This window comes from Propithecus coquereli, unplaced genomic scaffold (assembly GCF_000956105.1).
Source record: "Propithecus coquereli isolate 6110/MARCELLA unplaced genomic scaffold, Pcoq_1.0 Scaffold16, whole genome shotgun sequence".
Classification (NCBI taxonomy): domain Eukaryota; kingdom Metazoa; phylum Chordata; class Mammalia; order Primates; family Indriidae; genus Propithecus; species Propithecus coquereli.
Genome location: NW_012140524.1, coordinates 11,173,058 through 11,198,630, shown reverse-complemented (window position 1 = coordinate 11,198,630; position 25,573 = coordinate 11,173,058). Strand labels below are relative to the sequence as shown.

Sequence of the window (25,573 nt, the reverse complement as noted above, 5' to 3'; positions counted from 1 at the left end):
TTAATCAAAGAAAATATTTCAGTGAGTGTTCTTTTATTTCTTCTTTGTACTTGTCTCTTCTGTTTAATTTCTTATAATGAACATATATTTTTGTTGAAAAACAATAAAATTATTGTTACAAAAATAAAAAATAAATACTTTCACATGGATTACATTTCTTAAATATAAAAATAAATCTATAAATGCACTAGACAAATACAGGATATTTTTTGATGGAGGACGGGCAGGGTAAGGAAGATTACCCAAAGAAAGTTTGTTTTTATAAAAGAAGCCATAAAGGAAAAGACTAACAAATCTCAGTGCAAAAAAATTTTAAACTCCAATAGAATGAAAATTAAAATATATGTGACAGAGTAGAAAAAAATATTTGCTACATATATAGCAAACAAAGACCTAATATCTCTAATATAAACAGTTTCTATAAATCAAGTCAAATATTCTTTAAATGAAAGCAAAAAATAGGCAAAAATATAGAGACAATGCACAGAAGAAATACTAATAATGAATACCCACTCAGCCCTTCTTACATTCAGAAAAATGCATATTAAGTAAAAAATGATGTATAATTTTTCACTCAATATACTCATGAAAACTTAAAAGATTAACAATGAATGCATAATGTTGTTTTTGATATGAAGAAATAGGCAATCTTATCCATTACCAAAGAGAAAGTAAATGGTATATTTTGGGAGGGTAATTTCACAGTATCTCTCAAAATTAAAAATTATTTGATTGCATTTCTAGTTATCTATTTTGTGGGAACACTTTACTTATGAAGCAAAACAAGTAGTGCTGCATTGTGTATAAAGTGACACACACATGCTGTTCACTTGGATAGGACTTAGATGACAAGTGCCTGGACCCAGAACATCTGGATATTTCACTCCTGATTGCTAGGTACAAAGGAGGGTCTAAAGACAACGTTTGATTCCTGCTTCCTCAGAGACTGACTCATTCTCTATAATGAACAGTCTTTGGAGAAACAGCTGATGGCTCACTAATAGGCTTCATTAGCCAGAGACTGACCCCCCCAGAAGCTACCATAGCAGCTTCCAAGATTGAAATTGCTTAGAATTCCAAGGAATTCCAAGATTTCTGGAATTAATACTAAAACAAGAATTTTCCATCTGCTTTCTCATATCTGATTGAATATAACACAGTATAACCACACATTCTTGTACATCCTGACCATATTGCTATTTTAACTCACGTATGTACAGTAGATTGGTCATTTCTTTGTTTTTATTCTTGATATTAATTCAGCTCATAGTTCCCAGTCAATAAATTGAGACTGAAGCCGATAAACCGGAAAGTAGCAGTAATGAGTAAGCAGAATATTGCCCCGTTCTTTGAGCAAAATAATTGGTTCTCATATTATTTCCACCATCTCTAAAGGCAAGAAAAAGAATCCCAGAGGAAACGTAAAATTTTGTTTGGATTCCCGTAATTCTACCTCATTTATTTACAATTCCCCTCCATCCTTCCTGCCAGTCCAGATGGTTTTCCTCTTTCTTTCCCAAACTCAGTTATGCTTACTGCCTTTGAGATGCTAAATACTTCAAAAGCCTTCTTCCTAGTTCCTTACAAGCAGAAGTCATACACTCTTACCTTTGCCGAATTATGCTGGGATTGGCTGTCACTAAATGACTTTTGGATCCAACATCTTTAGTGTATTCACTTGACAAAGGAGGAAGGTTGCATCTAGAGAAGCAAGAACAAACACTTTAGAATTATTTACATACTTTTAAATTGTCAGTTATAATGACACAAATAGGAACTTTAGTCATTCTAGCTCAATTCACAAATAACTGTTTTTACCACCTCTCCCTTTTAATAGATATTAGATGACTAATTAACCACTAGCATCTTCAAAATGCTGTCACAAAAACTTGTGCTGTATCAGAAGAAAGAAAATGTCAGCCTAGAGAGGTCAATGATTTGTGAAAGGAAAGAGACAGTAACTAAAATGTTTTTATTCCTTTGAAATATTTTTGAGATGGTAGGACAGGGAGTATTAGACTTGACATTAGACTCAGCAGAGTGTGGTACACTAGAGGACACAGAGCCTACAGTATTCTCTGCATACCCATAAACCTCAAGAGACAGGGAGGAATTAATACATTTCCTTGTGTTTTTCTTATTTTTCTCCCCAAATCTAAATGATAATAGTACATTCATGGCAATGTATTATTCACCTAAATCAATGTGTGTCTGACTTTTGTGTACATGGCCAAAGCATAGGTTCATTACCCGTGAAGGCATAACGATTCAGTATCCAAAGAAGTGCACTGATTTGCCACTATTCCAGTTTAGCCAAGAGAAAGAGTACAGGTGATGTTTTTCTGAGGGTGGAAATAACCAGCCAATCCCACCTCTAAAACACCACCCTGCTCCAGTTGCTTTCCTTGGCCATAATGTCTTAATGACTGTTTACAATGGAAAATACTGCCATTGCAAATCCAAATCCCATAGCTTTCTGCCTGTGGGACATTAGACAAGTTAATTCATTTGCTTGGCCTCAGTTTACCCATTATACAAAATGAGGATAATGATTTTTTCTCTTTTATTGAATACTGAGGACTAAAAGAAGTAAGTCATGTATAAAAAGTTTGTAACCTTGATGTCTCCTGTATAGTAACACTTCAAAATTATCACAAATCAGAAATATCATACAAGCGTAATTAAATATATATTTATTATCTATGAAAACCCCAATTGAGCCTATAGTTTCCATTAGGTTTCATTACTGTGTCCTAATTTCTCCTTTCCATCCATATCCCTAACTTGGCCCCTACCACATCGGGGCAGCTGTAACTTTTTATTACTTCAGCACACCACAGCATCATTTATTTATAGGTAAAGATAGCTTACAAAAATTGAGTTCTCTGCTAGTTCCCCAACTACTAAATTTTCCCTACAAATTTCCCCCAGGAAATGGAATTATCCATGCGCCCACTCAGCTGATCAGCTCAAGTTCCCCAATTTTGCCTTGAATTTACCCTGTGGCTCTCATCACACCAGGGTATCCTCGGCAGGAATTTGTCTCAGTTGATTTAGAATCTTTCCTCCCTCTGCTCTTTGGTAATGAGATATTGCTTCTTCTGGCAGAGACCCGCAGGTCAGGCACCCAGTCAGTGACTTTTGCTGATCGCCCACTGAGAACAAACACAGTGGGCATTGTGGGGGACTTGGGGGAGCGCCCACGTCACAGAGCCTGCTCCTGAGGCATCTACAGTCTAGCGGTCACCCCAGGCCCATGTGGTTTCCTGAGGATTCTCACGAGGCAGTGTGCTTGTGCATTAACAGTTAGCCTCATCCGGCTATGGTAACTGATTGTGGCCTTGCAATTTAACTGATCTTTGCAAAGATGAAGATGACTTCTTTGAAGATAAAACACAGACTAAAATTGGGACACTTTTCTCTTAAAGAAGCTTTGATCTTGATTGCCCTTGGAAACGTGAGAATCAACTGTGTTATATTAAAATTGTAAACTCTGAATACTGCCGGGGAGTGTTGTCAACCTGTTTTGTCATGATTAAACAAAACAAGTTGGTTTTCATGAGTGAATACTTTGTTTTCTGTGTGTTCCCTGGCCCGTATGTCTGGGTCTCTGCACACTTACTGCCACGGAGTAACAGCACAAGAAAAACTCACAGAAACTGATTATATCTTATAACAGAGAGAAGTGTTTAAAACCATAAAGATAACGTTTTATATGCATTTTATATGAAATAAAGATAATGTTTTATATGCATTTTGATGCATTTCTGGAAAATAATAACAGTACATTTTGGTGTAAATATCTGCCTTAAGTTCTTTTGCATAAACTTTCTTGTCGAGTGCAAATATCTGTGACACTTTCCTGTATCTCTTCTCTCAGCAAAAGCACACCACAATTTTAGCTCCTCAACTAAGGTGATAATTACATAGATTAATATAAAAGGCACATTTCATACAGTCAAATTGTTTCTAATAAGGCATAATTGTGTAAAAGCAGTTCAAACTTTGCATTATCACTTGTGAGCACAATTGACAGATATGAATGGGTAAAGTGTCTTAGTAACTGTGCTCATGAGTCTAAAAGAGACCTGATCACAGAATTGATGAGAAATGAATATTCTTTGAATTGGGGAGTGGAGGTGGGTGGGAAATGGGCTTGGTAGAGAGGAGTATTTAAATTGAAAAAAATCATAAAATTACTTTAAAAATTTTGTGTATATTAGAGTATGTAAAACATGCATTTGAGTATAATTCAAAAAGGCACCAAAATTTTGTTGCCCTCACTTGTATCTTTGAGCCACCCAGTTCCTCTCCAAGATGCAACCACTGTTGATTCTGTTTTGCAGACCTTCCAGATAAATTGAATGCAACAATATTATTTTTTAAAGTGTTGCTTTTGGTTACAGAGCAAATGTTTGCTTCGAAAAATGGGCAACTGATTTTTAGCACTGGAAGACATGTTTGAAAACATCCGAGCAAAGAAAATTATGGAATGGTTATATCCTAGTTCTAGAAGACATTTTGAACTGTAATCTGGTCCCTCACCATGTACAGGCAGGCTATTTTTGGACCTCCTCTCTCACTGTATCTGTCCATGTACCCTACCGTCTAGGATCACACATACCATGTGCCTTCTAATCTACATTTACTCACTAACTGTTTAATTTTGAATACATGATATTATTTCAGTATTCTAAGGGTGCCCCAAAAATGTCTATGGAGCAATCATTTATAAATAGATCTGTAAACGGTCAAATAATTTTAAAATAATCTATCAACATTTATTACTCCCATATTGTAAACCATAAATAAAGCTTTTAAAAATTCAAATATGTTATGAAAATGGCACTATTGTTGAAATTAAACCAAAGGCACATGCATACGTAACTTTAGTTATGATGCTATCTTCTTTGAATTCTTTTCAAACTTCACCTCCCTCATAGTTTGTGAATATTATGCTTAATATTATTCTGGGCACTCCTTAATTCTGAACTTTAACCAGATTGCATATAAGGCCAATTTACTCTTGTTTATTTGTGATAAATGTGGCCCCATGAGATAACCTTCTATGGTGCTTAGGCCTAGTCATCTTCATGTTAAGTTTAAAATATCCATCTTCCTAAATGTAATGACACACATACATACACACTTGGGAATGATATAAAAATACATTTACTGTACTCACTCCTTCTACTCTGCATGAAGACCACTTGAAATCACTGAATGTCTGTGAATCTATGAGTTTGATATTATCTATTCATTTTTTCCCATATGGTTTTTGAGAAAGCAAATAAACTTACACGCAAGAGCAATTTGAAAATTTAAACTAGTGACATAAACTGTTACAACCGTATAGTTTCCTACTATCACAGATGGAATGTGAGTTGCCACAGTGGAAAAGCCTGAGGAATTATCTACTCCCACCTCCTCACACAGCTTAGAAAGCTGAGCCCCAGCCAAGGTCAAACAGCTCGCTGCAGGTGGCAGACCTAGTCAACAGCAAGAGCATGTCCTCCTACCTCTGTGTTCTCTGCTGCTTCCTCAGCCTCACCCAATGCCAAAACATTGGAGTGGGTGCCTGAAAGTGGCCCAGATCTCTTCTCATCTATCCACACTCTGTAGGTGATTTTATCCACTCCTATGCCTTAAATACCTCTCTGGCTCCATCTCAGGCCATTCTCCCCACTGTTCACGACACTGCAGCAGCAGCACTTGCTGTCGTTGCCAATTAGAGCCTTGGACATGTTTCTGTGCCCGAGGTGGGACGGAGAAAGGACTCAGTCCAGAGACCACCTCTCTCGAGAGGCTCCCATGCATCTGAATCCCACCCACTCCCCACCCCCCGTCAGAGCAAGTGCATCTCCAGGATACGAGTCCACGACAGAATCGTTCAACACTCCATTTCCGGACCCAGCTTAAGGCCCAATGTGTGGTAGGTATTCAGTAAACAGATGCTGCATTGACTGGAATTCAGAGAACTACGTTTTTATTCTTTTTTATTTTCCAATTGTTTGTATATATTGCCAAAAAGAAAAAATGCAACGGAGAGGCAAACACTGTCCTACACTGGAAAAACTACACTAGGGCACCTCCAGGAACAAAAGGGCGATACAGCGGGATTTCCCCTCTCTGCTGCAGGCTTCACCAAGTGAGAGAAAAAGTCTATCAAGCAGTCCAGCCCTCATCCTCGGAGAGGGAACTCGGCCCTCCCCCAAGTCCACGGCTTCACCTGAAACCCGCTCACAAAGAGCCTTTACTCTTCCCTAGCCCACTTGCCTCAGGGCTCAGAGGAGGCTTAGTGTTCTCTTGGCTACCTTTGGCACTCCTAGACCAATACTCATTGATCCTTAAAAATAAACACAAATGCAAAATCTCCCTCCCTCCTTTGCTAGTTTTCTGCCCTCTGTGTTGCTGCAGTGTTCTGCCTTTCCAGCCAAGGAACCTTTTGACACCTGGCTCATAGACATTCCCATTTCAGTGAGACTTTAGGGTCCCCCCGAAAGACCCTAGGGTCCCCCGGAGTCTATCTGCAAAGTTCCTTTACTTCCTCAGTAACAAACCTTTTCCTTTTCTACCACATGTCTGTTCATCCCTAGATAAGCTAAACTCAGACTTTTTTTTTTTTTTTTTGAGACATAGTCTCGCTCTGTCACCTGGGCTAGAGTGCTATGGTATCAGCCTAGCTCACAGCAACCTCAAACTCCTGGGCTCAAGCGATCCTCCTGCCTCAGCCTCCCGAGTAGCTGGGACCACAGGCATGTGCCACCGTGCCCGGCTAATTTTTGGTAGCTCAGGCCTGTAATCCTAGCACTCAGGGAGGCCAAGGCGGGAGGATTGCTTGAACTCAGGAGTTCGAGACCAGCTTCAGCAAGAGCAAGACTCTGTCTCTACTAAAAAAAGAAAGAAATTAGCTGGGCAACTAAAATAGGGGAAAAAAAAATTAAACTCTGAAATCTCATCCTCTATGGGCTATTCTTTGACTTTAGCTTCTTCTTATTATTATTATTCCACTTCTCCCTCACTCACAGCCAGCCCCCTGCTGGCTCTGAATGACCCCATCATTTGCCCTCTTCCTCTCACCTTCACGCTTGTCTCAGAGCCCTCTTCCCATCCAGCCCAGACTTCGAGGTGTGTTACTCCGCACTCTCTCTAGCCAGAAGCCTCCATGTTGTCATTCCCTGTCCTCCTTCCCTCTCACCCAGATAATCTCAAACCTACATTCTTCCAATTACTTGCTGCCTTTGCTTCTATACCTGGCTGCTAAGCACGTCTGGTCAAAATCACCCAACAGTGCAGGTTGGTGCCGATACAATCTGATGGTCTCTACCCTTGGCTGGACGTGTCTTGGCAATTCCTTTACATGCCCTGCAGGGACCTCCCGTCTTCACTGTGCACATCACCACTGCACTCAGTCCTTCTACAAGTGTCCTCCTTGTTTGAATTTTACCATCGCTCCTTCTTCCAGTTTTCCTGGTCACGCACAAATCAAATCCCTCTTCAGATCCCACTTGCTACTTACAGATGCTTTTGTGAAAAACTAAGAGGAACGTGGTGCAGAATAAAATGAATAAATTAACATGTTTATTTATACAGTGTTAGCCTTAACAAAAGAACAGTTTGAAAAGTTTTAATCACCTGACTGTATTATCCAAACTAAGATCTGAATTTTTTCACTTTTCCCTGCTGCCTTTATTTGAAGTAGAGTGGGTATCTCTGTGCCAAAGGAGCCTTCTGGGCTTTGTGCTTTCTGGGGGCACATTCCTCTCTCCCCTTACCCCTCTCCTGAACTCCCTTGTATCTGAGCTCAAAGGGAAGCTAAGGAGCGTGCTACAACTGATTAATCACAGTGACTAGCTCTGAAAGGCCCTGGGGCTCGCGGGAGGGGTGGGGAAAGGAGAGAAGGCAGACGCCGCGCTGTGGGTGCTCTCTCTTACCGCATGACAAAATTTGCTTCATCTATTTGACGGCCACAGCCACTCTTCTTCAGAATCCCACCATTTCCCACCACCGCGCATTTCTTCAATGGCAGCTGGAATGGGGTTGCCTAGCAACAGAAAACAAGGCGGGTTTTCACTGCAAAGAACACACAACCGCTCACAAAATCATTGTTTACAGCACGCCCTTTGGAGGAATTTGACTGAAGACTGGGCCGAGCGAAAAAGAGCATGTGAAAAGAAAGATGCCAAGAAGTTTGTGAGGAACACGCTAGCGTGTTCCTTTTAAAACAGCAAAACAAAAAAGCTGCCTGAAGTGTATTTAAATGTAACAACATTTTTTTTTTTCTGTCTCCAATTGGCCATGCACATAGTAGAGGGTGTTTGCTAGGGAAAATAGAAAACTCCAAACTTAAACACAGGATTATTTTTAAAGGCATTAAGCTGGGAACAAACTCAAGCGAATTCTATTTCCCTATGTGAGTGCAATTTCATTCATTCATACAATCAGCCATTCACTCAACAAACGTTTCTGAGCATTTCCTATGCTAGCTGTTGGGAAGAGATACAAAAATGCAGAAGTCACAGGCCTCAGTATTCACAACTTGGAATTTGAGGAGAGAAAGGGGTAAGGAGAGTGTGAACGTAAATACTTACGTAACAAACCCTAATATAATGCTAACATTGCTGCAGAAGAGATACGCACACGTGCTACTGGGAATCTCACTGAGGAACAAAAAAACGTTTCTGCCAAGCCAACAGAGGGAAAGCTTTCTCACTTGAGATGAATCTTAAAGAACAAGTAGGATTTTGCCAGGCAGAGAAAGCAACGTAAACGGAGGCATAGAAGTATTTGCTGAGAGCAAATGCAGTGTTTATGAGCAAATAAACACCCTGGGTGGGTCTGTCTAGAACTTCGACGGCACTAAAGGGCAAGCAACTAGTGTGGAACCAGACAGCATGTGACTTGCTTTCTGCAATCACTGAACCGGAATGGACCGCACAGAAAATGTTCAGTGTACCTGAGTGTGCCCTGAAGTGCTATTTATAGTCCCCGGGAATAGAGAAACCCAGCAGTAGCCACTGAAAGGGAAATGCGTCATTCGGCCACTTCTAGTTGGGTCAGCAAGAAGTGCCAGGTACAGAATTTCCTACTTGCTGAAACAATGCAGCCCAGCTGGAGCTCTCTGGGGGAAGACCCTCCATGCACATAACTTGTGCAGAAAATAACCAGACTGAAAGTAAGTAGGCCACCCTGGATGAATCTCAAGCAAATAATATGGACTATGCCAGAAGAATAAATTGGAATAAATACATAAATATACGCTAGAAGGGCCTCATATGGGCATGAAGTAATTAAACCAGAAAAATAAAATTCCAGGAGTCTCTGTGTTCATTAGTAGCTGAGGTGGGCGCTTCATGCAGCACAGGAACAGGATTTTATTTCCTTGCTTTCCAGTTTGCCAAAGGAACAGCCAGAGCTATAGAAATATCATTGATAAAGATGCATTAAAGTGTAACATCTATTCATTTGCCCGCAGAGAGGTAAGAATCCCCTGCATTAGTCCAAGAGATTCCAGAGAAGACACATAGAGGAGGGACAGGCAAGGAACAGCACCCTCACATGTCCAGGATGATACGTGGCATTTTTCTCAGTCACTCCTGAGAAAAAGGTTTGGGATCAAAACTAGAAAAACATTCCTTAGATCTGTAATTCATCAAATGAAGATTTAAGTATTTATATTCAAGTTAGCTGTTCGTTTATTTCATGAGTATTTACTAAGTACCTCTTACACATCAGGCCTGGTCCTGGGTGACAGGGACATAAGGAAAAAACCCTGTTCCCACGGAGATTATATTCTAGTGGGGGAAAGAGATGATAAACAAAGATAAATGAGTAAAACGAACAGTATGTCAGATGGTGACATGAGCTCAGGAAAGAAATAAAGCATTGGCATGAAAGGATTAGGAGATGCTTTTGGAGAGGGATTGCAATGTAAATAGGGTAATCAGAAAAGGACTCAAAGGGGTCATGTGAGCACATTCTTGCGGGAGAGGAGGTCGTGAGGCATATAGAGCTCGGTGAGAACCACTGGTGCAAAGATCCCAAGGGGGGAACAAAGGAAAGGGAGAGCAAAGGGCCCCTCGTGCCTGGAGATGAAGAAGCAGGGAGAGAGATGGAGGAGAGGAGATTAGAGCTAACTGGTGGGGAGGTCGGGGAATAAATTCTGTAGGACCTGGTAGAGTATTGTAAAGACTGGTTTTTAGCCTAAGATGAGAATCAAGTCAGTGTAGGGTGGGCAAAGGAGTGACATCATGGCATATTTGGGAGCAACTGCTATGTTGCTGTGTGAACAGGCTGTAGGATGTCATGAGCAGAAAGAGAGACCAGATAGGACTCTCCTATAATAACCCAGGCTAGAGGTTTTGGTGACTTAGATCAGGGTGACAGTAGTGGGAGTAGTGAGAAGTAGCCAGATTTTGTTGATATTCAGGAGGAAGAGCTGACCAGACTTGCTGATGCAATGGAAACAGGGTAAGAGAAAAAGAGAAGAACTGAGGATGATGCCAAGAGTTTTGGCGTGAACAACTGTAAAGATGGACTTGCCATTTACTGAGATACGGAATATTACATGTAGGGCAGGTTTGGGGGGAAGAATTTGGAGCTGAACCTTTTGGGTTTTTTTGAGATGGTATCTCACTCTGTCGCCTGGGCTAGAGTGCAGTGGTGTGATCATAGCTCACAGCAACCACAAACTCCTGGGCTCAAGCGATCCTCCTGCCTCAGCCTCCCCAGTAGCTGGGACTACAGACAGGCACATGCCACCACACCCAGCTAATTTTTCTATTTTTTGCAGAGACGGGGTCTTGCTCTTGCACAGGCTGGTCATGAACTCCTGGGCTCAAGCGATCCTCCCACTGCGGCCTCTCAAAATGCTAAGATTACAGGTGTGAGCTGCTGCGCCCAGCCTGGATGTCAATCTTAAATATGTCTTGTGTGTGATGTCCATTAGACCCAGGCTAGAGGTTTTGGTGACTTGGACCAGGATGACAGTAGTGGGAGTAGTAAGAAGTAGACATCCAAGTGGCAATGTCAAGTAAGCAATGGAATATATGAGTATGTAGTCAGGGAGCTGGTCTTTCCCGGAGACAGAAAGTTGAGAGTGATCAGCACAGCTCTTCAAAGTCAGGAGACTAGATGGTGAATGAGTAGAGATAGAAAACAGAAGAGGTCTAAGAATGGTCCAAGTTTAACACATTAACCGTCATGTGAGCTGTATGTAACTCACACTAGTTTTGAGCCCAGGGCCTCATGAAGCGTATGTAACTGCAGTTGGTTGGTGAAAATCTTGCTTGTTGATGTTCTTATTGTTAAAATTAATACTGACAATTTAATTGCATATAATTCACACACAGAAAACAATAAAAAAATATGAATTTTTCATTAAATTAGATAGAATCATTTTGTTTTTGAAGTTTTTATTCTATTTTCATAATAAAACACTGTGGCCCCAAGGAACAAAAAATTTTTTTCTAGTGTGGCAGTCAATGTGTTAAAAAAGAAGTGTCTCAAAAAGGAAGGAAAAAAATTGCATCAAATGCTATTGATAAATTAAGTGAGATAACAGTGAAAACTGCCAATGGACTTAGCAACATGGAGGTCACTGGTGACCTCGACAAAGACAGTTTTGGTTCAGTAGTAAGGACAAAAACCAGAGTTCAGTGAGTTGTACGTGTATATTTGCATATCTATTTGGATATAGTTTATTTGAAAAGTGTGAATTCACTCATCCTCGACTAATATTAATATTTACTTTGCTTTATTTATAGAAGCCAACTTAAAACCCCCTTCTTGTTGTTGTTAAAGAGAGGTTCTTAATTGGACCCGGTGTATTGGCAATTCTAGGCTTTCTGGCAAGAATATGGACCCAAAACAAGCATATCTGGGAGGCAGCAGCAGCAACAACATAGACCTAGATACAAATGTTACCCCCCAGCTTCCCAGTTGTGGAACTATGGGATTGTGGACAGGCTGTCAAACTCCTCTGCACTCTGCTCCCCATCTTTGCAGGAGGATAACATTGCACAGGATTATGTGAGATTATGAGATCACATACTCAAAGCATCTCAGCAAGCCACTGGCATGGTGGTCCATTCGTCTTCCTTCCCTTTTTTCTTTCCTCCTTCCAGCAGAGTTCACTGACTTGTTCAAGCCATGAAATGCTTAGATTTCATGGTTTTTGTGGGACATGGTAAAACAGTGACTTATCTAAGTCTATCTTAATAATTAAGAATAATTTTACTGGCAGAAAATTTAACTATGATATCCATACACTATTAAAATACTCCCCCCAAAAGCCCAAGAATTAAAAACGATGCCATTTTTGACTTTTTTCTAATAACATTTACTTGCTCCTTTTTCATTTTGTCAGCTGCCAGCCCTCAAACAAGCAATTTCATTTCTTTTCAATAAATATTTCTTGAGTGCCTGAGTGCACTCTCTGGGCATTGATAAATACATCAGTGAACAATAACAGCACATCAAAGCTTTACAGAAAAAACACTCAATTGAGAAAATACTATGGATTTTTTAAAGTAATTGAGATAATACTCTCATTATCCTATTTTAGACACGGAATATCTCACCTTGGTAATGGCCAATGCTTTCCAGAATGACACATGAACAAGGTGTTCTCCTTTTTGGATATACTACATAGAAAGAATGTTAGTCATCCCTTGCCACAGGAATATTATGATTTTAACAGAGAGTATTTTTATTAAGGCTTTGCACACTGTCTTTTCAAGTGTATCTCCTTGTACCCATGCAAGAACATATTTATTGATCTGAGAATACAGTACAGTATAAAACTCTTGCTACCTTTAAAGAATCTGCTCCAACTGAAAGGATAGAGTAGACAGATTAACTATAGTGATGAGCTCAAAAATGTTTTTAGCTCTTGCTCAGCCACTAACTCATCCTATGGATCTTTGTCCAAATTTTTTCACCTATAACTGTTCCGTGTGTTAATGGCCATTTTCTTAATGACCATACTATATTAAGCATTTGGATTCAGCTCTGATGTGCCAGGCCCATCAACCTCTCAGGGCCTCACTAGAAATCAGCCATGATCATAAACATCCCACATGTCTCCCAGGACGATCATGACAATTAAAACAAGGTTGAGGCATTGAACATCATTAGGAAACTCTGAAGTCCCACATAAATATATGATGTTAATACATTATTATATACTAGTAAAATTTAATTCCCTAGGGGGAAAATTATCATTATTCTGCTAGACCACTGTAATATGCGGTCTACCTTTATGTGAGATATTTCCAATTTCAAAGGTTTATATAGACTTTGGATAAAATATTTTTGATCGCTGGTCCTTTGAGGACGTATCTACCACTTCTATCAAGTCATGAGTTTTAAAATGTATTAATACATTTTTGTAGGAATCATTACAAGTATGATATCTTTTTTATTTGACACTCTATATCCCTAAGCACAGATTAGATGATCAAAAATTTGTTCTATCAATTATTTATTCAGCAAATTTACATCAAGCATCTAATCTATTCTCAGGAGTGCCTGGACTAAAGGTGGCCTTTCTTATGTTGTAATGGAGATACACACACAGACACACACACATACATATAAATCTCCAACTCTGAAGAACAAATACGACCCATGTCACTCTAAATATGAGTCAGTTAATAAAGCCTTTCAGAATCTTGCTTGCAAGGTACTCCTTATGCTTATCTTCCACAGGCTGCATCGCCTGTTCCTCTTCTTAACAGTTGATACCTAATTTGCCTTTTCATTCAACAGTTATTTGTTGAGCACCCATTATGGGCCAGGAGCTATCATGGAAGCTGGAAGTGGGATGGTGAACAAAACAGACATGGACCCGCTCACGGAGCTTACACTCTAACCAGAAAAACAGAATTGAACAAATGGGATAAGAAAGTGCACAGTGCTATAAAGATAGGGAAAATCTCTCTGAAGAGGTGACATTTAAGCTGACATCTGAAGTTTTTAGGCATAAGAAAAGTAGCTGAGCTTTCTGTTCTATTAGATAATCTTAGGAAGGTTTTAAAAAAGGCAAACAAAATTTGGGGTCTTGATGTTTTATGCCATGAATGAGGGTAAAAAGATAGGTTACAGGCTGGAAGACTTTTTCAAAAACAAACCATGATGCCAATTGTGAAAATATTCCCAGCTGACAATATGACTTCTGGAAGAATGCTATGAAAATCTAAAGAAATTCAACCCTGTTTTTCATGCCATATGTAAATAGTACCAGAGCATCCCCAAATGGTTTTTATAATTAAATGAAAAAAGCTTATTTACTAGAGTCATTTGCAAAACCAGAAGCCTCACAGCTTCCTCCCCTTCAGTGTCATCCACAGGATGGGACAAAGCCACTGAGCTGGGACTCCACCCCTACCTGGAACAGCAGCACCAGCACTGACCTTGACCACTGGCACAAGGAGACCTGGTACCTATTCATCTTCCAGCCCACAGACATAACCAGATGTCTCGAATGATAATTACTTTACCTCTATAAGCACCTGAGTTACCCACCATAAACCATTGATTGTAGCATTTGAGCTGGTCTTGGAGGGAGGGGAGAAAGTAGTAAGTACAAGGAGGAAAAGAAAAACGTAAGACACTTAATAGGTAGAGAACTGGATTAAACAGTGCTATGATAATTATTTTCACAGAAATACACAGTATTTTATTAAGAGTGCCTCTGAGCTGGGCCCCGTGGCCCATGTCTGTATGTACTCCCAGCACTTTGGGAGGAGGAGGAGGAAGGGTTGCTTGAGGCCAGAGTCTGAGGCTGCAGTGAGCTATGAGTGCGCCACTGCACTCCAGCCTGGCTGATAGAGTGAGACTTTGTCTCAAAAAAAAAAAAAAAAAAAACACTTCTGATTACAAATTAAGTTACAACAATTTTGTAAAGAGGCCACTTGGCCACCTTTGAAGCATCTCTCTAATTGAAAATATCAGTCAGCATGATGTATTGATGTAAAATCAGAATCTAAGAATAAAAAATGTTCTGTAGAACCAGTTAAGGGCAGGACCAAAGATTGGGGGCAGGCTGTGATGTCCCTACATCCACGTTATAAAAAATAACCTTAAATCTAGGTTTCTTGAATTCTTTTTGGATCCTTTTTTAATCTCAAAAGTTCCTAATCCCTGCAGCAATCCACCAGGACTGTTTCGACAGTGGAGCTGTGTCTGAGCTGACACGCCCTGAACTGAATTAAGGAGGCCCTGAGGCTCCAGGGTCTAAGAGAACCGAGTGTTAGACCGAATCAGATTAATCAGACTGGTAGCCAATTAAATATCTCTAATTGCAACAATGAAGCAATAAACCAATATTTTAAATGCTCTCTTGCTTTTGAAGATGGCAAAAGAAGACTCCATGTTTTAAATTTAATACAGGATGTACTGGATTATTATTATAACTCCTAACATCCTTCACGGCTTCCATAGAAGTCTTTCAGATGCACTGAATAATTTTTCACCTACCTTGCCCTTGATTATTCTTCCTCTAGCTCTCTTCTACCACTCCCTAGCTCCTCTTTTATCTGCGGCCTACATTTGCTTCTTTGTTGCTTTTGTATGTTGGGAGAATGCCAAAATTATTTATGAGTAAATATTGTTTTCGAACTTTAAAATAATTAGGCTACCATAACTAAGTTTTGTGTTTTTGTTACACATGCAAGTTTATGTAATATTCTTTTAACTAAAAGTGGTGCTCATCTTCATACTTGATAATACAAAGAAAAATGAGTTTTTTGTGAGTTTTTTTTGGTGGTGGTGGTGATAGCGGGGTTTTGTGTTTGTTGTTTGTTTGTTTGTTTGTTTGCCCTAGTAATCTTTTCCAAAGTCTTTTCTCTTTGATAGGAAGAGGGAGCACGTTTTCTTTGTCTTACAATGGGGTTTTAAATCTATAAAAATCATCTAGCCACTCAGTATTTAGAACAGCGACAAGTACCACAATTAAGAATCAACATCAGTGTTAGATGTCGGTCTCAATCATATTGGAAAAGCAGATTTTGCTTTGCAAGTCTTCAGAGTGGTCTGAAAGGCTGTCACTTCATGCCACCTGCTATTAGTCACTATATCAAAACACATTTGCCCTTTTTGATGAAAATCTCAAGTTTTTGTCCATAAGAACATCAACTCACACATCTAATTGCTCTCCAACCCATTCATTTCTATGTACCCTCACCCACATACCCACATGGACTCCCACACATAATTGTGTTTCACCCACACACATAATTTAATTTCTTGCCCATATGTTAATTATATCCTCAACTTTGGCATCTAAATACACACCCCTGCCTTGCATCTAATTATAGCCCCCCTCTTACGAATGTAATTACATCATTCAGCCACCCACCTAATTATGCCCTCCTTGACATATTTAATTGCACTGCCCTGCTCAAGGACCTAATTACATTCTAACCAGTGCACCAATTAAGCCCCCAACCCTCCGACAATACTCCTCAGATGCACATCTCTTTATCCCTGTACCCCAGTTGCTTCATGACTTCAGCCAAGGAATTGGCAACTTCCTACATGTGAATTCCTAGCAAACATGGTGCCCAGCTAAACAAGCAAAATGATGACAAGATGCAGCTGAATCAAATGCAGCTTTGGTCCTTTCCAGTAAGTAAGCTAACATGCATTTGCTTTTTCAGTCATTTAACTAGCCCCTTGGAAGTTCAAATTAAAATTTCAGCTGTTTTCTTACTTTGCGTGCATGAGCATTTTTACGATGAAACTATCTGGTAATTAGTTCATTTATTTCGGAGGAAAAAAAAATGCTTCTCATTACAGATATTTAATTCTTGAACCCTTAAGAAAACATTACCCAAAACTTTCCCTGGGGATGTATATGTATAAGTACTAATTACGGAATATTTGCAGATCCCTACCATTCAAGGATATTTAACTGTTCTTCAATTATATGAAAACAAATTTCCAGAAAGCTGCTGCTAAGATTTATATTCCCCATTCTACTAATAACATTAGTATTATTATGCTTTCTACACAAGATGTCTCTTTGGAAATTGACCGATGTGAATATATTGGGTACTATTTGCCTATTATATTTTCTTATTCAACCCATTATAAAAATAACACTTAAGCATCCCAAGGAATATTTAGTATGTGTCCCATATGCTCTGTATTCTGGATACAATCCCATATAGCATCAGTTCATGTGACCATCCAGCATACATATTAAGTACTTCACAGTCAATTTCCAATTAATTGATATTTGTTACCGGTGTTGTTTCTGACCCATGAATGCCAAAGCAGTGACAAAGGCTGTGCCTATACTTTAGGCCACACGTTGGCCACATTTCAAAAGTCCTCAACACTGTTGGGTTTTATTCTTTTTTCATGGTGGAATGGAAAGGAAATATGAGGAGCATGTATTAATGCAACATTTCACAGGTAGTGGCCAACCAGGAGTGGAGCAGAAAACGGAAGCAGCAGCAGCAGGAACTCAGCTTCATGCCAGTGCTAGACCCTGTGTTTGCAATTCCCTCCTTGGAAATACCATTGAAGGATTCTTTTTCTCTAAATACAGAAAGCACATCTTCCTGTGCATCTTGTATCCTGCCCGCCTGCATCTGACCCCTCGTTTTAATGTTTCCCCTGTGACCATGGTAAAGTTATTTAACTCTAGTGCCTTGGTCTTCTCATTTGTAATAATGGTACCCACTTTGTACAGTTGTGAGGATTACATGAGTTACATCTGGCACAAGGTAAATGATCAATAACTGTTATTTTTATTTTTAGTAGACCAGCATTTTCTCAGCAACACAAGCGAGGAAATCTTAGAGTCATTCTTGCTTCCCTCTCTCTCTTCAAATCACCCTAACACCTACCTCTGTGGAGTCTCTTCTATTCTCCTCTTAACGTAAATATTTTTTTAATGACTTATTACTATAAATTGGCTTCTAGTTCTCACCCATCATCAGTCCTTCACTCTCATATCCTAATGCTTCTAAAACAAAGGCTGGTACAAATCACTTCCTACTAAAAAATGTACCATGTTTCCCCTTACCCGCAGACAAAAATGTTTGGCATCTTCATTAAGGCACCCACCTAGGACCCACCCAACACCCCAAACTTCCTGTTCATTCTTCTCTGCTACCACATTATCTTTGCATGCATCCAGTACTCCCTCCACACCATTTTACTCATCTGTGTTTCCTCAAACACAGCCTGAATTTCTCTCCCTACCTTTGTCAAAGCTGCTAGAATGTCTCTGCTTCCTCCTACTTTCCCTATTCTGTTACCTACCTACCAAACTATTTTTCAACCTTAAGATCGGTGAAGTGTCTGTAGGCACAGTGTCCAATAAGATACCCTACAAGTGCAAAGAATGCTCAAAAACTCAGGTAGACAAGAGCTCATTTATGTTCGGCAAGGCATGAGAATGATATATTAAAGCTACGCACAGTGGCTGGTAAACATGTGGAATTGAATCAAATCATTTCTTGAATACTTCAGAGACTTCCAAAGTTTTACTGTTGTTATGTTATTTTTTTATTTCAAAATGGAAGCTTCTGTTGTTTCTCAAACAAGGTCATATGCAGAAAACCTCCATTTGAAAATAAAATATAGAAAAACTAAAGAGAAGATAATGTTTGAAGTAGAGGTGGGTGCCCCTCCCCCATTTTTTCTTGGTCTCTCTCTTATTTCTGGAGTGACACTTAGACACCCCCTAAGGAATGTGATGATATAGAAAACCACTAATCTAACCAAACAATTTTTTCAGAAACGAAGAACCACAAACATCAAGCAAATTTCAGTTAAGGACATTGGACAAGTATTCACTGAGTACCAACCAACCACATAGTAGTCACTATACAAGTTGCTTGAGTACCAACCAACCATATACTAGTTACTATACAAGCTGCTGAGTCAAAAACCCTTCACTTCAGTTCAGTATTTGTTCCACTAAAAGGTGCTGTGAATGAGGACGTCCACTTGTGTTCAGCTATAAATAGTGTGCAATTACTCACTAATGCAACAGATTGCTAAACTGTTAATCCAATTTAACTGATTAGGCACCTGAACTAGCAGAACCAGAATCAATTGTCTGCTAATTAACTATTATGTGCATTTTTTAAAAAAAGCATGCCCATCATTGATTGTCTCATATATAACTATTCTATTAATATTCCTTTGAAAGATGAAGAAATCAAGCAGGGAATATTCTTTTGGGGAACAACTTGCTGCTGCTGCTGCTGCTGCTGCTGCTGCTGCTGCTTTATTTCCCCAACTTTCTAAAGTAGTATCTGTCATACTTTCTTGCTGATAAAAACAAAGGAAATAATTTCCAGAACATCCCTTTCTTCTTAGTATTCCTCCCTTTATAATCTCCCAGGACTCCCTCACACAAGTGCCAATCAGTTGAATTTTGTAGCCTCTAAATTTCCCACCCACGCTTCTACCTCTACTTATTTCAGCCGACCTGCTTGGGTTATGTTGTACCCTTTCTCCACAGTGCGGCCCACATATAGCAGAATCACATGGAACGTGCATTAAAAATGCACATGCTTGGTCCCACTTCAGCCCTCTTGAAATAGAATCTCAGGTAGCGCCGTAGAAATCTGAAGTTCCCTTATACGGTTCACACACACAATATAGTTTGTGACCCACCAGGTCCTGCCAACTCTCAGATACAACCTAAGGTATTCCTTCCCAGAACTTTCCTTGACCAACGTCATCTTCTGGAATTGGCATCCGCATCCTGCCTACTCCCACAGAAACACCTACAGCACTTACTGTCGGTCCTGTTAACCAGACACTCTAGGCACTTGTTATTTGGAACCACTTTACTAGCTACTGTGTTGTATACTCACAAATGGAGACTAAGCCCCACAGGGGTATAAACAATGTCTCGTAACTCTTAGGGTCCTCAAAGCCTACGATAGTGGGCACATAGATGTTTCCTTTGATTGATTTAATCCATACCCAGGCCATCTAGAGAAATGCCAAGAATCTAAGCAAATGGAGCAAATTTGTTCACTTTTTCAGACCACTGATATAAAGGTTAAGGAAATTGCTAAATGATATACAGATAAACTTTTTAGATTCTTTTAGAGTCTAGCGCACAGGAGTTGCAAAATCAAACGCCTATACCATTCAGGCAGGTAACATAAATGAGCGGAAGGAAGGCAATAAGGAGTGCTGTAGACTGTGGCAAACAAAGGACGCATGACCAAATCAACAGAATCAGGAACTGTTCATACCCTATGGATTGGCATGGGAGCCAGGGGTGCCAGATAGTCTGATTTTTCTTCCCTAAGTGACACTAAAAAATCCAGATTTTAATGTGAAATCTCCTAGTTTTTAAATGTTGGCATATACTTCAAATGACTTTTTTACACAATAAAGGCCAAAATCTGAAGGCCATATTTGGCTTGCTAGTAGCCAGTTTTCATATCCTATCTAGACCAGACAGGGCTCTAGCAGACTTACATTTATACAAAGAGTAGGCAGTTAGAGATGAGTGTAAATTTTAAAGTATTCAGAAAGATGCAGGAAAATATGTTTTAGGGAACTTTAATCCAAAGATCGGGAGCGAGTCCCTTCTCCTTGCTAGGCTCAAATGAAATAAGAGGTTTTTTTATAAGGCAGTTGGTGAAAAATTCAGGATTCTAAGTGACAAAGAGAAGTCCAAAGGATTTTTGAAAAGTCTCCATAATTTCTTTTCAAAATAACATTAAGTAATATTCAGATATTACCCACAGTGGTTTCTCAGCTTCTCATCCTAAACAGTTGTTTACTAATCAAAATGGGATCATCTTATCCATACCTTTGTAACATGTGTGTTTATTTAACAAGACATTATGGATATCTTTCCATCAGAATTTTAATATCAGCATCGTATTTGACTGTATACCAGGCTCACTTCTTAGCCAATTCTGTAATGTTGAAGATTTTAGGTTGTTCCCCATTTTTCACTATGATAAGCAACATTGTTATACTCATCTTTGAACTGTGGCAGATCCCAGAGGGTAGCTGGGCAAGGTGGGGACAGCACACTCTATTCTCTCCTTTGACGTGGACAATAAAGGCTGCTTAATTTTATGGTAAGCACCGTAAAAGAGCTCCTTCAAGACGCCCTTGTAATACAATTGTTAGGTAGATAGTGAGGGATTCTGGGTCTCCTAGGGACGAAAGTGGGTGCTGTTGCCCCCATCTTGGTCCTGCCCAACTCTGATTCTCCATACCTGGGGAAGGAGGGAATACCCTACAAATCTGCCAATCAAAACTGGAGTGCCAGCTGTAAAAGAATGCAGAGAACTCTTTAGCACATGGGCCAAGCCACATGGGTACCATAAAGTCCAGAAAGTGACCTAGAACCCACATGCATAGTTAAGGCTCAGGTCATGTGACTCCCGACTGTCTTATCAAAGTGGTTCCATGGTGACCTCTGAACCACAAGGGAGGTCCCTATCTGGACACTATAAAATAAGACGCAGACCATAGCCACTCTCTCTTTTGCCCCGTTCCTTTGGCTCTCCCTTTGCTGTGACAATGGGTCCGGTCGTCATCTGTGGCATATGTACCATGCTCCGTAAACCTATATCTTGCTCTTGCCCTATAAACCTATCTTTCTCTCCCCAATAAACCTCATTTTCGTGCTTGCCTAACTTTGGAGTGTCTGGTCATTCTTCCGCCATAAGCGGGCCAAGAACCAACAGTTTCAGACTAAAACCTGACACAATCACTGTCTATCACTAACCCATTCCACATAGAATTCCTCCTGCTGTTACTGAGCTGATACACATAACTTTGAGCACTTGTCCAATTACTTCCTTAAGATAAATCCTTATATGTGGAATTGCTGGATCATATGATAAGCACATATGTAAGGCTTTTGATACACTTAATACTGTTTAATTACTCACCAGAGAAACTGTACCAGGCTCATTGGCACCAGTGTGCCTGAGAGCACCTATGTCTCCACTTCCTCATTTGGCTTCCTTGAAACAATCTGGATCATATCAATGGAAATTAGCAACCGAGTGGCATTCATTTCCATAAGAAAAACACAATGGGAATCTCCTTATATACTATTACAGATATTTCAGGCATGCCAGAGGAGAGACTTCATTGTATTGTAATCATTTTATGATGTATTACTTAATCTGAGAGGAAAAGGTCAGTGCAGTTTAAATGGTTAAATTTGCAGACTTTGACTTCCGCAATTTTAATCATGACTTGAAATCACAGCCTGGAAACCAGACTCTGGCTGAGAAATCCTCAGCAGGTCACTTAATATCCTTTAGTCTCCGTTTCTACATGTTAAATGGAGACAATAATATGAGCATCATATGTTGGGATTATCAGATACTGAATGCAAAACATTTAGCAAAGAGCCTAGCATATAGTCAGTTCTCAACAAACTACCGTTGTAGAGTGTATCCACAAAATCTAATCAAACTACAGAAACATAATCAATCCACTCTTTGGTAGGTTTTCTCTAACATGTTAGATTCTTATTAATATTTCCTAGACATTTTACCTAAAATGTTACATTTGGGGGAATTGAGTTAATTTATCCAAATGAACTTATCTGGTATTTCTAATTTAAAATAAAAACAGTGAATTAAGGTAAAAATACGTTCAATATAATTTTTCCTCTAAACAGATATGCTTCAGTTAAGAAACTTTTGTAGGAGTTACAAGCTTTATTTATGGCTTTATTTGCACACATGGCCATAGAGTCATAATTAGTAAATGAAAACACTTGAAACTTCATTAAAATATGTCTTTTTTTCCCCTATTTACTTGGCCATATTCACTTGCATCCACTCTTCATTGCTATCCCATCTCTCTTGCAATTGTGGCAGCTTTTCACATGAGGGAGGGTAGTTTCTTTATTTCTGCATTTCCCATAGGTACATGGATTTCCTTTTTCTGTCCAATAGGAGCCTCACGAAAATGAGGCTTTGATTGTTTCGTCGGCAGTAGCTCTCATGAACCTTTTGGCTCACATATCCCTTAACTGACTCAATGAGGAAAAAAACCTGCACTAACAGGATGATTTTTTGAGGCTGGAATGATTTTCTTTCAAGTGTACTAAACATAATGCCAAGCCCACAAGAAACACTGGCAACAGAAAGTTCGAGGTTGGCTAATTGAATCCTTAACACTTCTCAAGTACACCTTAATTGAAAAAAACTTCACAGAGATGGAACAATAACATATATAAATTGTATTTATACATGTAAAATATCTAAATTATTCCTCAGTCATCTTCTCAGTGCCCATGTCATAGAAATGACACCCAAGTCACAAATGGTTATTCACACGAATTATAGTATCAGAGTTTTCTGCCACTTACTAGGCGACTTTGAGATGGATATTGAACCTTTCCCAGCCTCGGCTTCCTCATCTACGAAATGGAGTGAGGGGGAAATATAAGAAACTACCTCCATAGAGTCATTGAAAGAATTAAATAAAATGATAATTATGAAAAGTGCCACGTCTGGAACTTCGAAGTCACTCAGTAAATGTTAGCTTTGAATATCTTTAAACTATGAAAGCTCCAAGAATCACACTGCTCTAGTGTCTTCCCTGTTTTATGTAATTTTACTGATGCGCTCTTCCGTACACTGGCTTCTCCGCCCCCTTGCGCTGCACCCCTCCTCTGTTCTTATGTCTTCTCTCAACCCATATGAAAAAGTGAAAGGTTTCTACACATCAAGATTCCCAAAGTACAGAATGCCTAAAATGTGAAATTTATGTTTCCTTCAGGTACCCTCTCTAAAAGACATGACAGAACCGATGACATTTAATTACCACTATTTTTATTCATGCGATAATAGTTTGCCTTTCCTCCCCAAGGTTTCCTGGCCCTCACATCTTACAAATCCTTACCTCTAAATATTTATTTCCCTAAGCCCAAATCTTCAGCTTCTAAATCCTTCCTTGCCTGTATTTGTTCATAATGCAAAAAAGAAAAGGTCAGCAATGAAATTATAAAATGCTTTAAGAACTTAATGACTGTAATTTACTTTGTAATTTTTGACCTGTTTTATTCTTACTTTTGAATATTGCAGAGCACTTTGCTACTTCTTTTACAAGGCCATCTCCTTGAAATGTGATTATAATCTAAAAAGAGTCTTCGGGGATTACTTAATTTATGTCCTTTACTAATTCCAGAAAAGTCACAACGTTTTTGAGTAAAAGGATGGTTGTTCAAACTGCCCACACTACACACTCTGTCTAGTGTCTTTAACCTGGCTGAAACCTTTTTCCTGTTTAGAGTTCCAAGGGGTTAAAAAATGATTACTGTCTCTGGCAAGAGGTTGTTTGGGAGCTGTATCGACTGGCTTGTTTCCTAAACATATTGGCTCCATGGTGCTACAAAGACTACAAAATGTTTTTCTACAGCAGCTGGGCCAAGATAACTTGAAAACCAGCAGGGAGGCAGTACGTTAATTTCCAAGATGGTGATATTATAATAGCAGTGATTTCAAAATACAAATCCCACTCATTCATTTTGCGGGGAAATTGGTACAGGAATATCTGATGGTTGGTTAGAAGAATGAAGAAAAGAAAGAGCACCAAAGCCCCAGCACAGGGGTGAGAGCCTGGGGACGCCAGTTCCCGGCAGGGAAGAGATCCAGGAGCCAGCTAAGCTTTTGCTCCCTCATTGCTCTCTGCCATTTAGTTCTGGATGGGGGAGGGCAGAGGCCCGCTGAGCTGACATCTCTGACTATGATTTTCAATCTTCAGAATGAGCAGCAATTTCTCCATTATGGTGTCTTGTAAAATTGGTTTCATTGCAACACCTGAGACTTGTATTGATGCCTAACCACAGAAGGGTGACACAGAGTCACAGTAACAAAAGGGGCTCAGTATAACCCTGTTCGACTCTCTCCATGGTCACCTCTAAAGCCTTCAGTATGTGACAGTCAATCTGAGGTTTCTCAAGCTGACTGCTTCCAACGTGAGGACTTTCCCCTTCACTCTCCATTAACAAAGCCTGAGTCTTTATATTTATACCAAAACATAGGCTGTGGGTCTACCAGGACACACTTGGTGATTATATATAGCAAAACCAAGCAGCTCAACTCTCTCACGTGTTCACTCCACTAAAACTTGTTGATTGTCTACTACATCCCAGGCACGACTCTAAGAACTGATATACTATCTCTCCCTATCCCCCCAGATTAAACACTATCCCTGGGGAGCTTCCCAGCTAGTGCGAGAAAGAACCTTGAATCAAATACTTACACAATTGAACATGAAGTTGCAAATGAGAGGCACCTGGTGCTGTGAGGAAGCTCCCCCAAGGAAATGATGCTCCAACAGGATGCCAGCGATAAACATAAGTTAACCAGGTAAGAGGAGGCAAGAGTCTTCCAGGCAAAGAGATAGTGTGTTGAAAAGTTGTACAGAAGGACAGCATAGTGTCTATGAGGAACTAAAAGAAGGCCAGCAAGGCAAAGTGTGAAGGGTGAGAGAAAACACTGTGGAAATGGATACTGGAGCCACAGGAAGAGGCCAGGCCTTAAGGAGTTTGTCTTTATTCTAAAATCAATGGGAAGACAACCAAGGGTTTTAAGCAAAG

General features: G+C 39.7%; 1 protein-coding gene and 1 pseudogene across 1 annotated transcript in view; one reads left to right on the top strand and one right to left on the bottom strand.

Moving 5' to 3' along the window:
* The window catches only part of LOC105807528, a 71,573-nt pseudogene extending 70,126 nt beyond the window's left edge, over window positions 1-1,447 (top strand).
* ST8SIA1 (ST8 alpha-N-acetyl-neuraminide alpha-2,8-sialyltransferase 1) overlaps window positions 1-25,573 on the bottom strand; it is a 172,929-nt gene that overhangs the window by 72,001 nt on the left and 75,355 nt on the right. Inside the window, exons 3-4 of the mRNA XM_012640999.1 lie at window positions 7,935-8,044; window positions 1,609-1,701 (exon numbers count right to left, since the gene is read on the bottom strand). Coding sequence (XP_012496453.1) covers window positions 1,609-1,701; window positions 7,935-8,044 — 203 coding nt within the window. The remainder of the gene's footprint in view (window positions 1-1,608; window positions 1,702-7,934; window positions 8,045-25,573) is intronic.